The following is a 13,808-nucleotide window of genomic DNA, read 5'->3' as shown; positions in this document are numbered from 1 at the left end:
TAATTTATTTTTTTCTAAAAAGTGTAAAATTTTGGAAAAAAAATTTCACGAAAATAAATTGTCACGCACAACGAGTCTGTGTGCAAAATGTCAGCTCGATTGGATCACGGGAAGTGGGTTAAAAACGACCGAAAGATTTGCACGGTCGTAAGCGCGCAAGCAAGCAAGTAAACTTAATCTAAAGGATTTAAAAAAACCGGTCCAGGTCCCAACGATCTTGCGCCTTTTCGTGTTTTCGACTTGTTCTTTTTGTTATTACTGTTGACACTTTCCAGCCAAGGTTTGGCCGCTGACGCGCGTGTTAAGTCGCTTTGTTAATTTGTGCTTGGACAGCACCGATGCTCACGCAGTAGCTCGGGAGTGAAAGGGGTTAATGCAATAGCCGTGTCCGGTCTGTCAGTCCTAACAATACGAACGGGATTCATATTCTTACACGCACCTTTACATCATCCGCACCTAGTTTACACAACAAAGGCCCATTCCTAACAGCGTGCTTCAGCCGCACCGAACCTCACAAAAATAATATTCAGGGCCTACCTTGGCTCCTCCCACCCTCAACCAGTATATATACAAATACTGTGTTCTTGGAATTTCTCTCACTTGATACAGCTATCGTGCTGTGACGGTTCCACCTGAAGACGGAAGCTTGTGTTGCCTCCGAAACGTCGTGATTTTTATTTTATTTTTATTTTACTTTTATTAATTTTTTACCTACGTGACTTTACCGAAAAAAACTAAGAATATGAATCCTTGCAGTCACGAAAGCTTCAAATCTAGAAATACGAACGGGAGTTTAGTGTCAAGTTGCGGCACCTCCGATTGGCACCGTTGGCTAACGTACGGTGCGAAGGAGGTTCAACATACATACAAAGTTGCGTTGCTGCTCGGGACTGACTCTAGGAAGAAAAAAAACTGTCAAATGTATTTAAGAATAAACCGATTCAATCTTGATTTGAAGCTTTCGTGACTGCAGAAATCCATACCTCTTTGGTTCTTTCGGTAAAATCGCGCACGCTTGTGTTGCGCCCGAAACGTCGTGATCTATTTTATTTTATATTATACCTAGGTGACTTTACCGAAAGAACCAAAGAGTATGTAACAAACCGATCATTTGATCGTACTGCGTTGGTAGTGGTGTGCAAATTAAAAGCAACCTCAACACATTCGCCAAGAGACAACTGTGGCCTTAAAATGAAAAAAAGCATATAAAAGTCAACATCGTGGGGCAATGTTACCTCTCTGCGCGATAGCGCGTGCAACTGATATAAGGTTGCCCAAAACGCGGATACACAAACTCGGTGGCAGGCGTGGCAGGCTCACGCCCGTGACCTGTACCCATTGCTCGGGACCCCTCGTAAGACGACGCGTGTTGCATGCACGCGGCGTTCACAGAGACCACACGTGCGCACGGATATTCTTCCTTGGTTTCAGACTCTTAGTTCTTTCGGTAAAGTCACGTAGGTAAAAAATGAAATAAAAATTAATAAAAAATAAAAACAATAAAATCACGACGTTTCGGAGGCAACACAAGCTTCCGTCTTCAGGTGAAACTGTCACAGCAAAAAATCGGCCCCTGCCGGCTGGATGGGTGTGAACAAGTTGCCGAATGCTCACCCACTCCTCCCCCCACACCCCTCCCCCCACATCCTCTCCCCCCACACCTCTCCCCCCACACCTCTCCCCCCACACCTCTCCCCCCACACCCCTCCATCCACACCCCTCCCCCCACACCCCTCTCCCCCCACACCTCTCCCCCCACACCTCTCCCCCCACACCTCTCCCCCCACACCTCTCCCCCCACACCTCTCCCCCCACACCCCTCCATCCACACCCCTCCCCCCACACCCCTCTCCCCCCACACTCCACACCCCTCCTCCTACACCCCTCCCCCCACACCCCCTCCCTCCGCACCTTCCCCCCACACCCTCCCCCCACCCCCCTCCCCCCACACCCCTCCCCCCACACCCCTCCCCCCCACCCCTCCCCCACACATCCCCCCACCCTCGTCTCGACCCTGCGGGGAGTGTGCTTTTGAATGACACAGCGCACGGAGAGAAACCGGTCCAGCCAGTCCTGAGCTCACGCGCGCTCTGCGGGTCGCAATTACCCACTGTGCAAGATTGGACGCGGCTCTTGAGTTCTAATCGCATCACCGTGGGTTGTGTGTGTCCGTGTGGCGCCTCCAGCGACGCAGCTCTGCGACCGTCATCCAATCAATCCACTGCTCGATGATCAGAATCATCGACGCATGCCCACGAAGATGCCACGATCCAGCTGCCGCGCACGACCTGATCGTATCGCAGCACTGTCGTCACGGTTTCAGGCGCACACGTCCAGAAGCACGGGCGGGCATTCCTGCTTTGGCTACTTCAGGCGAGTCGGGAGTTGGGGAAGTTTGGAAGAAAAAAAACCCTTCTCGTCTAGGCCACCGAGCCACATTGGCGCTTGGTGGCTGTGCTGCACGGCCGATGAGCACGGTTAGCTACGCACCGTGTGAAAGAAGTTCAACATACGTGCGTCCACTGTGCATACACGTGCGTCCACGTGCATACACGTGCGTCCACGTGCATACACGTGCATACACGTGGACTGTAGTCTATCACTGGAGGCAGTAGCGAGGGTTGGTTGATTGGACAAACAACAGAATGCACTACAGCAAAACGTGAACGAATATACGTCCCTTCTGTACGGGATCGAGTGTTGTCCCCTCGCATGCATGACGGGTGCGCAGGTTTGCTCTCACGTGTATAATGAACACAACTCAATTAGCTGGAAAAAAAACATCATAATGTATAGAGAAGTGCGGGGCAAATGTTTCGTAGTGGCGTCCTGGCAGCTTTCCTGTTCGTGTCTGTGGTTCCTCCTCGGCGATTGTCAGATGCGATTTGCATAAACCGACAACACGAATACTGTAGATTAAACAAAACGAATCATTCGATTTATGTCTGAAGACAGTGGGACGCACCGAGGTGGCGGGGCCGTCTCTCAACAAACGCCAGAGACTTGTACTGGTAGGAACCTCCTGGTTATACCAGCCCACAGGGGATTATTGTGTCCGTCCGTCCGTCGTGTATCCAAAAATGGGAGGGGCTGGGTGGAGAGGGGAGGGGCTGGGTGGGGAGGGTGGGGAGGGGCTGGGTGGGGGGGGCTGGGTGAGGAGGGTGGGGCTGGGTTCGGGGTGGGAGGGTGGGGCTGGGTGGGGAGGGGCTGGTCATCCCGTGGTGCCCTTATAAAACTCAACGTTTAACCTACTCACGCCGGCTTGTGCCAGCCCTCACAGTCGGCCATATTTGCGGAATACACCACGCCGCCGTTGACCCTGGCCATTGACCGAGCAACCCAACGTTCCTACCAGCTCCCTCGACAGGAATGCGTGTTGTGTGGGTTGCGGTAAATGCGCAAAATGGAAACAAAACGTCAGACTTTATAAAGTCGTAAAAAACAATGTGTTGTGGTTGTTGTTGTCAAGATTACTCCTGTAGCTACACGCCCAGAGGACGCGAGGTTACCGATTGTTCAGTCTGAGTGTAAATGTTCATTCGCAAGGGGTGGGGGTGGAATGATATCACGTGACTTTCCAGCACGCTGCAAGTGACGTCACTGAACGTGGCCCGGCCGCATCCCTCCGAGTCGGGCCAATTCTTCTGTCCGCCTCGTGCTCGGAGAACTTGAGAGAGAGAGACAACGATTGTCTCATTTGCAAGAATGACCCTGGGGGAATGGCCCTTCATCATTGATGCGCTATGAAAGAAGAGCCATTGTCCGAAACGTTGACTATTTTTGTTTATAAGGCCATTTGTTACTGACGGATGTCTTGAGTTTTGTTGTGATTTGTACTTTTGGACAATTGGCCAACTCAGCAGCAGGATAACACATCTTCAAACGCCATTCATGGGGTGGAGGGTGTGGGGTGATTGATTAGTGCTATCTGAATCGGGCCCAGGACGTTAGCCATGGCCAAGAATCGAACTCCGGTGACCGGGGTTCTTATCGAAATACGCCAACCATTGCGCCACCGCTCCCTACCCCTGTTGTACGTGTGTATGTTGAACTTGTTTCGGATCGTACGTAGCCAAGCTTGCTGATTAGCACCGTTCATTGTATTGCGTGGAGAAGGAAACAATGCAGGTGAGATCAGCACTGGTGGCGTAAATATTCACGGTCGGTGACACCCACAGAGAGAGAAGTCGGCAGCCTGGACTTGATTAACTGGGTTTTTTTTAAACAATTTCTAAAGTCTCCTACTGCCGTAAATATAACATTGGGTCGGCAGACAATGGAATGAGCCAGAGCTTGGCGTGAGTGGAGGCTTGGTCCACATTGTTTATAAATCTATCGTCTACACACTGTGCACTACAGTCAAAACTTTAGTAGTTTAGTAGTTCTTAACATTTACTGCAGCCTTGCACCCCCTTTGGTTCTAAATTGTAAAAAAAACTAATCTATAATGTCAATAAATACATCGGGGTTTGATGAAACAAAGTAGTTGTGCGTACGTGCCCGTGCTCAGTTTGTTTATCGATTATTTACCTCCTAATCAAATCTGGCCACGTCTCGCACCCCCAGAAAGGTCATCATCTCACTCCCAGGAGGTGCTTGCACCCCCAGGTGAAGAGCCACCGCTCTCTACAGTCTACACGCGTGGAATACCCCAAAGATTGACCCAGGTCAGACACCGCTAAAAAAAGTCTCCTTCATACATCTGTGTCTCCACAATAAGCCTGACACTGCTGGCGAGACGCAGTTTCCTTTTTGCAGTGAATCAATGCCCTCGGCTCTATGGGTTGTTGTAGCTCTGCTGCTGCACGTGGCCTGTGATCCAGCACTGTGGGACCAGGTCGCTAGATCACCAGATCTCACTCATTACCACGTCACTTACTTCACTTTATAACTAAATAGCTTTACTACCCGGCTTTGCCCGGGACTTGGATTCACCACGCCCGGTCGACTTTGTCGGCCCCAGTGGCGATGTTCATACACCACAGCAGTTACTCGTTTGAGGCTGAGTCGACCTAGGGGAGGCCCAGGACCGGTTCAAATAATCGTCACCGGTGGTGGCCGTGAGCGGAATCGAACTCGTGTGGCCGGGTTCGTAGCGCAGCGCGCAAACCACTGCACTACCGCTCCCCCCCACACACATGCGCGCGCGTCCATAGGTACACATACACACGCTTGCAGCTTGCTGCAGACACATACAACTTTCAGGGTGCGCACGGCAGTAAACGACTGAAATAATAAACCAATGTTGCGCGAAGAACGCCTCAGACCTACAACACATTTGTATGGCACTGTACCCGCGGAGGGTTGGGGGGGGGGCGTGACGTCAGCAGGCACACTGCGTGACGCTTCCGCACACGGGTCACATGACAGATGTGACGTCACAGCTCACTTACCGTGCAAAATATATGCATTATTGCGCCCCCCCCCCCCCCCCCCAAAATACAAAAGTATATTTTTTTATCATTTTTGCACAGTGTACAGTCTGGAAAGTACCCACATGCCAAATTTCAAGTTTGTTGCATGTCGGGAAGTACGCTAAACATTTTGAACAGACGCACATAATCACAAATTTCCATTGTATATATATTATAAGATGTAATTACACCGTCATACAATTAAGGAAAGGCGATTTTCGCCGGCCAATAGATTCACCTTATTCAACAAACCTGCCAATCACAACCAATCCACCAGCAATCGACACCAATTATTGAACAAGTTCACCTGCAAAGCTGTGCGGGGGGGGGGGGGAAGCGAATTGCACGCGAGAGCTGAACTCTTGTTGACGCCTGGTGACGCCCGGTGTAATCTCGCGCGAAACGTCGAATACAATTGTCAGGAATATTGCTTCTTTTGTTCAACGTTCCTCCACCGGCTTACTGAAAGAAAGAAAGAACACAAGTGACATATTTGCCCACGTGACAAAATGTGTTGAATGGCTCAGTCGGGTGGTGGAGGGCTATCCTCAAAATAATTGACATTATACACGACAAGATCCGACCCAAAAACGAACTAATGATGAATCATAACAGTAAGCGTGAAAGCCTACGGAGTCAAATAAACTAAATTAACTGAAAAAGATAATCTCACCTGTGTCACCGATTGCGAGGTGGCTGGGTGTGGCTTGGTGACATAATCAGCATCATTTCATTGGGCTTGGCTTGCGACAGAGGTCGCAAACGGGTTTTGATTCCTTACCCGTACCCGTACCCGGCCGCACCAGGGTCGCAAATGGGTACCCGTACCCGTACCCGTGCCCTACCCGAAATGAGTGACAAACGGTGACTCACCAGTGACTCACGGCCTACCCGTACCCGTACCCGGCCGCACCAGGGTCGCAATCGGGTACCCGTACCCGGCCGGGTACGGGTAGCCGGGTATCGGGTAGGGTACGGGTATCGGGTACCCGGTTGCGACCTCTGGCTTGCGATTTGGAGGGTTTCCTGCAGTCAGGGATGAGGCAGGATGTGGCAACTCCCGAGTCATTACCCGCGGAGTACGAACGGTCTTAGGCGCTAACCAGACGACCGAAGAATTGTCCATGTATGTGTGCGAAACGTACGGTATGTTGATTCTTGGACTTCATATTTATTTTGCAGAGAAGTATTTGGGTTAAAAAAAAAAACTTTCATTATTTTAGTTTTTTCAACCACCGTTCTTGTCATCGCATTCTAAACCTCCCTTGCAAAACAAACTCCAAAAAAATGTTGACATTACACATAACGACTTCACAAGCAAGTAATAAAGCTCACCATTTACTCCCAGGAGAAGGAAGGCTGTCTTTACATTATATGTTTTTCTCGGAAACGGCCAAATGTAGTAATGGGGATGTTTTATTTGTTCTGGCTCATCTAACCCACACCACATGTGCCCGCCTATGAGTGTCGACGAGAGGGCATTTTTTGTTGTTCTTATTCCACGTTTACCCCCCCCCACCCCCAACTCAATTTTACTCAATGCGGGAAAAGCCCGCGGTGTGGCTTCAGTGTTCAGTGTGGGTGTGAGCCCAGTGAGAAGGGATCACAGTGGGCATGCAGCTTCTATGACTCTGCACCTCTCACACGTGAACGGAAGGGAGCGCTAACGTCTACTTCTTAAAACCCTTCGCGGACTCTCCTTTTGTTTTGTCCACGAGCCCCTCTGACCTAACATTTCACTTGTGCGTACCGACGGATAGATGGGATAGAGTGTTGTTCCCTCGCACACATGGGCTTCTGAGGTTGCGGCGGTTTTAATCACACGCGTGGATATTAATTGGCCGATACGTTAATACATCGAGGACCGCAGAGCTTGGCGGGGGGGGGGGGGGGTAGAGAGCAATTTATTATTTTGATTTTCGATGTTTCACTCCTCGTGCTGGAAGGTGTCTGGCCTGGATCTGGATTCGATCCCAGGATCTCAGCGGTGCGAGCTCAATGGTCTGTCTGACCTCTGAGCCACCTCGGTCACATCGAGGATTGGCTCTTTGAAATGCAATCACATCTCAATTTAACGTCTGTTCTGGAAAACAAACAAACTTGATAACCTATATTTAATAAACAATTTCCCATGTAACCCACACTGGTTGCATGCAAACACTTTCCTATCCACTTATTGTATCGTCTCTCCGCAGATGGCCTCATAATGAACTTCATAATTCACTCACTTTAATCCACTTAATCCTCCTGCTCTCAATATAGTTGTAATCTGAGGGCAAACGAGCATCTGTGGGTTATCGAACATCGTCTAGGACACCGCTTCAGTCATGAGACCATTTTGCAAGATTACGTATCATGTATTGGAAGCTTATGACCAAGTATACTGTTAGTATTGTGATCGTCCCTCCGTGAACGAGTGAGCAAATGTGTCACTTAAATAGTATAATAATCACAATTTATAACGTGCAGATACTTCTTGCATCGGACTAGATGTTCGATCGAGGCGTGAAACTAGAGCTCAAACTCCCTCGTACGCCAGTCTGAACAGGTGAGAGCTTGGACATGTTAGAGCCTGGACGGGTGAGGACATGAACAGGTGACTGCATGTACAGGTAAGGGCCTCGACAGATGAGAGTCTGGATAGGTAATGATGGCCTGAACCAAGTGAGAGCCTGAACAGGTGAAGGCCGGAACAGGTGAAGGCCCGAACAGGTGAGAGCCTGAACAGATGAGAGCCTGGACAGGTGAGGGCTTGAACAGGTGAGAGGCTGGACAGTTGAGAGCCTGGACAGGTGAGAGCCTGGACAGGTGAGAGCCTGAACAGGTTAGGGCTTGAACAGGTGAGAGCCTGAACAGGTGAGAGCCTGAACAGGTGAGGGCTTGAACAGATGAGAGGCTGGGGAGGGTGAGGGCCTGGACAGGAGAGGGCCTGAACAGGTGATTGTTGCCATCGTGTACTCGTACAATATGGAAGAAAAAAAAAAGAACAAATGATCACATCGGTCGCGGAAGCGTCATTGTGTTTGTAAACTAAACACACAACTCAACACAATTGTTAATACCGCTAGCAAAGTGAGCAGTAGAGTTTATCAGGACCGGACAGGCAAAATGTGCATATAAATATGGGCTGGAATGTTCCATTTTGGGAAAACAAACAAACAAACAGCAGTTGTAATTGGATTACGCGAATAAAAAAAAACACGCACATTAGTACACTATAAACAGTAAATACACGTATGAAAGTAAAGTATGTCATGCAAATAAATGCTCAGTAATTTCTTTTTTTGTACCCACGTGATTCACATTCGAATAAGGGAAAGAAAATGCCCATGTTGTCCGAAAACAACACGCGTGTCGCAGCGTCTGCAGGGGGTCATCTGGGCTTCTTCTTAAATCCTTTATATTAAGTTCACTTGCTTGCTTGCTTGCGCGCTTACGACCGTGCAAATCTTTCGGTCGTTTTTTAACCCACTTCCCGTGATCCAATCGAGCTGACATTTTGCACACAGACTCGTTGTGCGTGACAATTTATTTTCCTGAAAAAAAAATTCCAAAATTTTACACTTTTTAGGAAAAAATAAATTATATTTAATTACCAATTGCTTAATGGTGGCAGGCAATCATCTGACCCATAGGTGGCAGCCATCTCAAGCCAGAGGACGAGAGGACTCTAGCCGCCACGCATATAAAGGATTTATAGTGAAAAACTTTGTTTTTACGGGTTAATTTTTATTGTTTGCCCAGCAGAGCCCGCCTCACTCAAGTGTCAAGTTTTTGCAGCAGGGGGCGATGGTTGCTGCTATGCGTATTGCAAACGAGTACATCTGCCGGTGATATCTGCACATTCGCATACGTGTCAACCCCTTATCAGTGCCTACCCTATTGTAGACCAGACCTTATTGGTCACCCCGTACCCTTATAAATCTCAACGTTCATCCTACAAAGTCCTATCACACGGGGAAAAACACAAACACAAAACATTTTTGCCCGTATTGAAACGGCTGTACGCCGTACGAGCCTGAAAACTCAATTTCCCTGTAGCAGAATCCGGGGTAAACCGTATGGGTTGACACGTGTGCATTCGGCGAATGTGGACCGTGACACGGCCACACGATGGCCGAGCCTTTGCGAACGACCCCGCGGGATCCCTTCGCCTCCACCGTGCAGCGGACGGCGTGCAGAGTCGCTGCGAATATCGAGCCCCGAGTTGACGATTTGACGGCGTTCCTGAACGTTCTAACCACAGTTCCTCGTCCCCTTCTTTGGACTTGGCGGTATCGTTGCCGTCGCGTGCCCGCGTACAAATGTATCTTGGCGCTACTTGGCGCAAACAGAAGTGACGGCAGCCGACGCCACGTGACACCGAACCAAAAGAAAAAACCCGGCGAAGTAATGTCATGTTTGTGAACGCATTGGTGATACTATGATCATAATATAGGTTGTTTGGTGGGAGTTTCTTTATCATGAATATAAATGTGTCGTTAAACCCGCCAACACCCGACACAGCCAATTAGTAAGGTTTGTCACGTGAACGGAACATGCTAATTCGTTACTAGTACAGCACACTGGTGTGTTGGAAAGTAAACCCACAGCATTTACAATTCGAGTAAGAGATTTCACCGGTAATTACAACTAGCATCATCAGGCGACAGCCAGAGTCGTGGACACATCCTCCTGTTTCGATCTTAAATCGAGGGATAAATGTGATGTCGTCACTTGTGAGCGAGCCAATCAGGTGCAAAGGCCAGAGGGGTGGGGGCGTGGTTAATGTCTGCATATCAATTGCAATGGATATCCCATGATTTATAGCCTAATCAACATACTTTATGCGTGTATATTATGCATGAACGCCATGCGTGTACATCCTTTCCGTTTTTGGGTGCAATAAATCGCAATGCCTGTTATTGTCTGCTCAGTTAATCACTATTGACGTATGGTGACCTGTATAGGCATGCAGTTAAACAGTGTGGTATTACTTGATCATTCGTTTTCAAGCAGCACTAAGCCTGTTGCTATCAGAAGGGTTAAAATAAATATGTGGCACAGGTCGCGTCTAGTTGATACTGCCGCAAATAACGAAAAAAAAACATTCGTCAATAACAGTGCGTGGCCTTAAACATTTGAAGTATATAACAGGCGACGTTTCAGGCAATTACCCTTCACAGTACATAGCGAGGTTAGAGAGGTGGCAGTGTGAGTGTAAAATAGTATTCTCGAGGACAAACTTCCGTACAATTATGATTCGTCGCGAGCGTTCAACGTCTGTGTATATGTCGTGTAGTAGAACGACACTACTGTGTTCGCTCGGTATGGGGGCTGTAGGCGGGGGTCACGGAGGTCGTATCAGGCTGTGACACTCTGCGTGAATATTCTTAGGATTTTTCGGTAAAGTCACGTAGGTAAAAAAATTTAATTAATAAAAGTAAAATAAAAATAAAATAAAGATCACGACGTTTCGGAGGCAACACAAGCTTCCGTCTTCAGGTGGAACCGTCACAGCACGCTTGCTGTATCAAGTAAATGAGGATTATTACTTGATACAGCAAGCGTGCTGTGACGGTTCCACCTGAAGACGGAAACTTGTGTTGCCTCCGAAACTTCGTGATTTTTATTTTATTTTACTTTTATTAATTAAACATTTTTACCTACGTGACTTTACCGAAAAAACCTAAGAATATGAATACTTGCAGTCACGAAAGCTTCAAATCTAGAACTCTGCGTGAACCCAACAGGACACGTGACCGGATAAAGTGGGGGGGCAGGGGCCCCAGGGGGGTCACGTGGTTGGGGGCTCGGGCCTTCCAGAAGGATCGGGAAGGGGGGCGTTGCCTGGGGCGGAGCCGGCCACGCCGGAGTGGTTATAAGCGGGGTGTGGACGGAGAGCTGGGCTGTTCTGCTGGGTCAACTCTGGGATGAAGCCACCATCTACGATCCTCGGTCTTCGGTCCAGAAATGTAGTAACCCCGTGTGTTAGCTAAGTTAGGAACGGTGGTTACCACCACCCCATGTCGTTATCCTGTCAATGTTAAGAGTTACCCGTTGTGTTTAGATAATAAATAGTGTTGCCTCCAAAGTTCCAGGGTGCGCTTGAATTGAACCCACTACAGATATATTTTTATTTTACCAGGTAAGGTCCACTGGCCACAAATGACAGCTCAACGAAGTGGCTTATCACGTGAAAATGTATCCCAGCAGCCAAACACTTTAAACGCACGGTTTCTAAATGTCGAGTGGAAACCCCGGAGAACCCGCAGAAAAATCCACGCTACTACGGGGAGAGAGTGAGACATGCAAACTTCAAATATACAACAGGCATCAGGGTCGGGATCGAACCCGCGACGTCCAGCATACAACGCGAGGTCCTAAACAACTCGCCACCGGCTGGTGTTTTTGATTAGCGACACCCGCGCGTAACAGGTGCTATAGGCAGCAGAGGGCAGCGCAGCGAAAATCCATTGGTGCACTGCACTTATATGCTCCCCACGTCTGCGCCCTCCCCCCCGTCTTCATCAACGCAGCCAGCACTGTCTGCTTTGCTTTGCCAGAGCCGATTTGCACTGCGGGGGAATTTATTTTTTACAGTATTTTTTCAATTCCTCAGCTTTCTGTCCTGATTTTCTTTTGTCATTTTGGAGACCCCCCTCCCCCCCAGCCCAGCCACTCAGGCAAATACGACTCATCCTGGCCCGGATCATTCTCATCCGCGGTCAAAACTTATTGAGCAGTCGCAGGACCGCAAACTTTGTCGAAATAGCGGAGCCGGTTTGAAACGAATGCGCGTCGCTCACAATGCTGCGACGTTGGACTGAATTACGGACGTGAGGTTGGTCTGCGACACGCGGAACACTGTGGTGACGCTCTGCGATCGCGACGACTGGCTCATGTTCTGCATCGACGAGCTCCGCAAGAAGGTGATCACGCGGCGCAGGATCTGCGAGGCCCTCTCCCGGTACATCTTCCCGAGGAAGACGTAGATGAGCGGGTTGAGGCAGCTGTTGGCGTAGCCCACCACCGTGAGGATCTGGACGCCGGCCTCGATGGCTTCCGTGGCGTCGCAGCCCCCGATGACCTTGCGTCGAATGAGGAAGTCGAGGAAGAGGAAGAAGTGGACGGGCATCCAGCAGATGAAGAAGGCGAGCACCATGACGCACATGAGCACGGTCACCCTCTTCTCGTTCTGCCTCGTCTTCTGGAAGGACCTGCGCAGCTCCTGGACGATGTGCCACGCGCAGAACATCATGACTCCGAGGGGCAGGAGGAAGCCGGCGACGTTGAGGAAGGCGTAGTTGGCCGTGAGCCAGCCCGTGTTCGCCTGGTTGATGCACGCCGTGATGTTGTACTCCTTGAGGAAGACCGTGCCGCGGAACACGAACACGGGCACGCTGAACACGGCCGTGGCGGCCCACACGAGCAGGCAGACGCGGCGCGCGCACGACCGCGTCCGCCGCAGGCCCAGCGACATGGGCTTCGCGACGGCGAAGTAGCGCTCGACGCTGATGGCCGTCAGGAAGTAGACGCTGCCGTACATGTTGACGTACACGAGGCCTCCGACGACGCGGCACAGCGCGTCGCCGAACGGCCAGTCGTATTGGCGCGTGATGTTGACGGCCCACAGCGGCAGCGTGCAGACGAAGAGGAGGTCGGCGCAGGCGAGGTTCAGCAGGTAGATCTCGGCCGCCGTGCGCTTGGTGGCCTGCAGGCAGAGCACCAGGATGACGGAGAGGTTGCCGACGACACCCAGCGCCAGGATGACGTAGTACGCGGTGGGGACGAAGACGTAGATGGAGTCCCAGATGGCGCTCGCGTTGCAGAACATTTCCGTTTCGAGGGTGAGGTTCGCCGGGCAGGGGGCGACGTCGCAGACGGCGCTCGCGTTGAGGCCCCCGTGCGCGCTCGCCGTCGGGGTGGAGCTCGCGAGGTCCATCGCGGGCTCTCCCGTCTCCGTCGGACCTGGCGCGGCGGATCGCGCGCACGCACGCACACACGCACACGCACACACACGCACGCACAAGCACGCACGCACGCACGGACAAGCACGCACGCAAGCACGCACGCACACACGCACGTACGCGCACGTACACACACGCACACACACACGCACACACGCACACACGCACGCACACACACACACGCACGCACGCACACACATACATACGCACGCACAAACACGCACGCACACGCACGCACACACATGCACACACACGCACGCACGCACGCACGCACACACATACATACGCACACACACGCACGCACACGCACGCGCGCGCGCTCTGTCAACGTCGTTGCCGACAAAACTTAACTCAAGCCCTTAGTGTAGTCACTGATGGATGACGGCCTCCAGTTGCCGTGTCAGTCATGTCATGGGGGTGGGGTGGGGGGGAGAGTTGTTTAACC

The 13,808-nt window shown here is 50.6% G+C and overlaps 1 protein-coding gene across 1 annotated transcript; it reads right to left on the bottom strand.

The window, feature by feature from the left end:
• Positions 1 to 12,198: 12,198 nt before the first annotated feature.
• On the bottom strand, positions 12,199 to 13,338 carry LOC144943359 (B1 bradykinin receptor-like). Its single transcript, XM_078870734.1, has one exon. The coding sequence runs from the start codon at positions 13,336 to 13,338 to the stop codon at positions 12,199 to 12,201; it is 1,140 nt and encodes a 379-aa protein (XP_078726860.1).
• Between the last annotated feature and the right edge of the window lie 470 nt (positions 13,339 to 13,808).

Source organism: Lampetra fluviatilis, chromosome 30, assembly GCF_964198595.1.
Source record: "Lampetra fluviatilis chromosome 30, kcLamFluv1.1, whole genome shotgun sequence".
NCBI classification, from domain to species: Eukaryota; Metazoa; Chordata; class Hyperoartia; order Petromyzontiformes; family Petromyzontidae; genus Lampetra; species Lampetra fluviatilis.
The sequence above is the reverse complement of the archived record's forward strand: the minus strand, read 5'-3'. Positions and strand labels throughout refer to the sequence as shown.

Bases quoted from the DNA above. Each gene is read 5' to 3' on its own strand.
- LOC144943359 (XM_078870734.1), bottom strand. From the start codon at position 13,338: ATGGACCTCGCGAGCTCCACCCCGACGGCGAGCGCGCACGGGGGCCTC.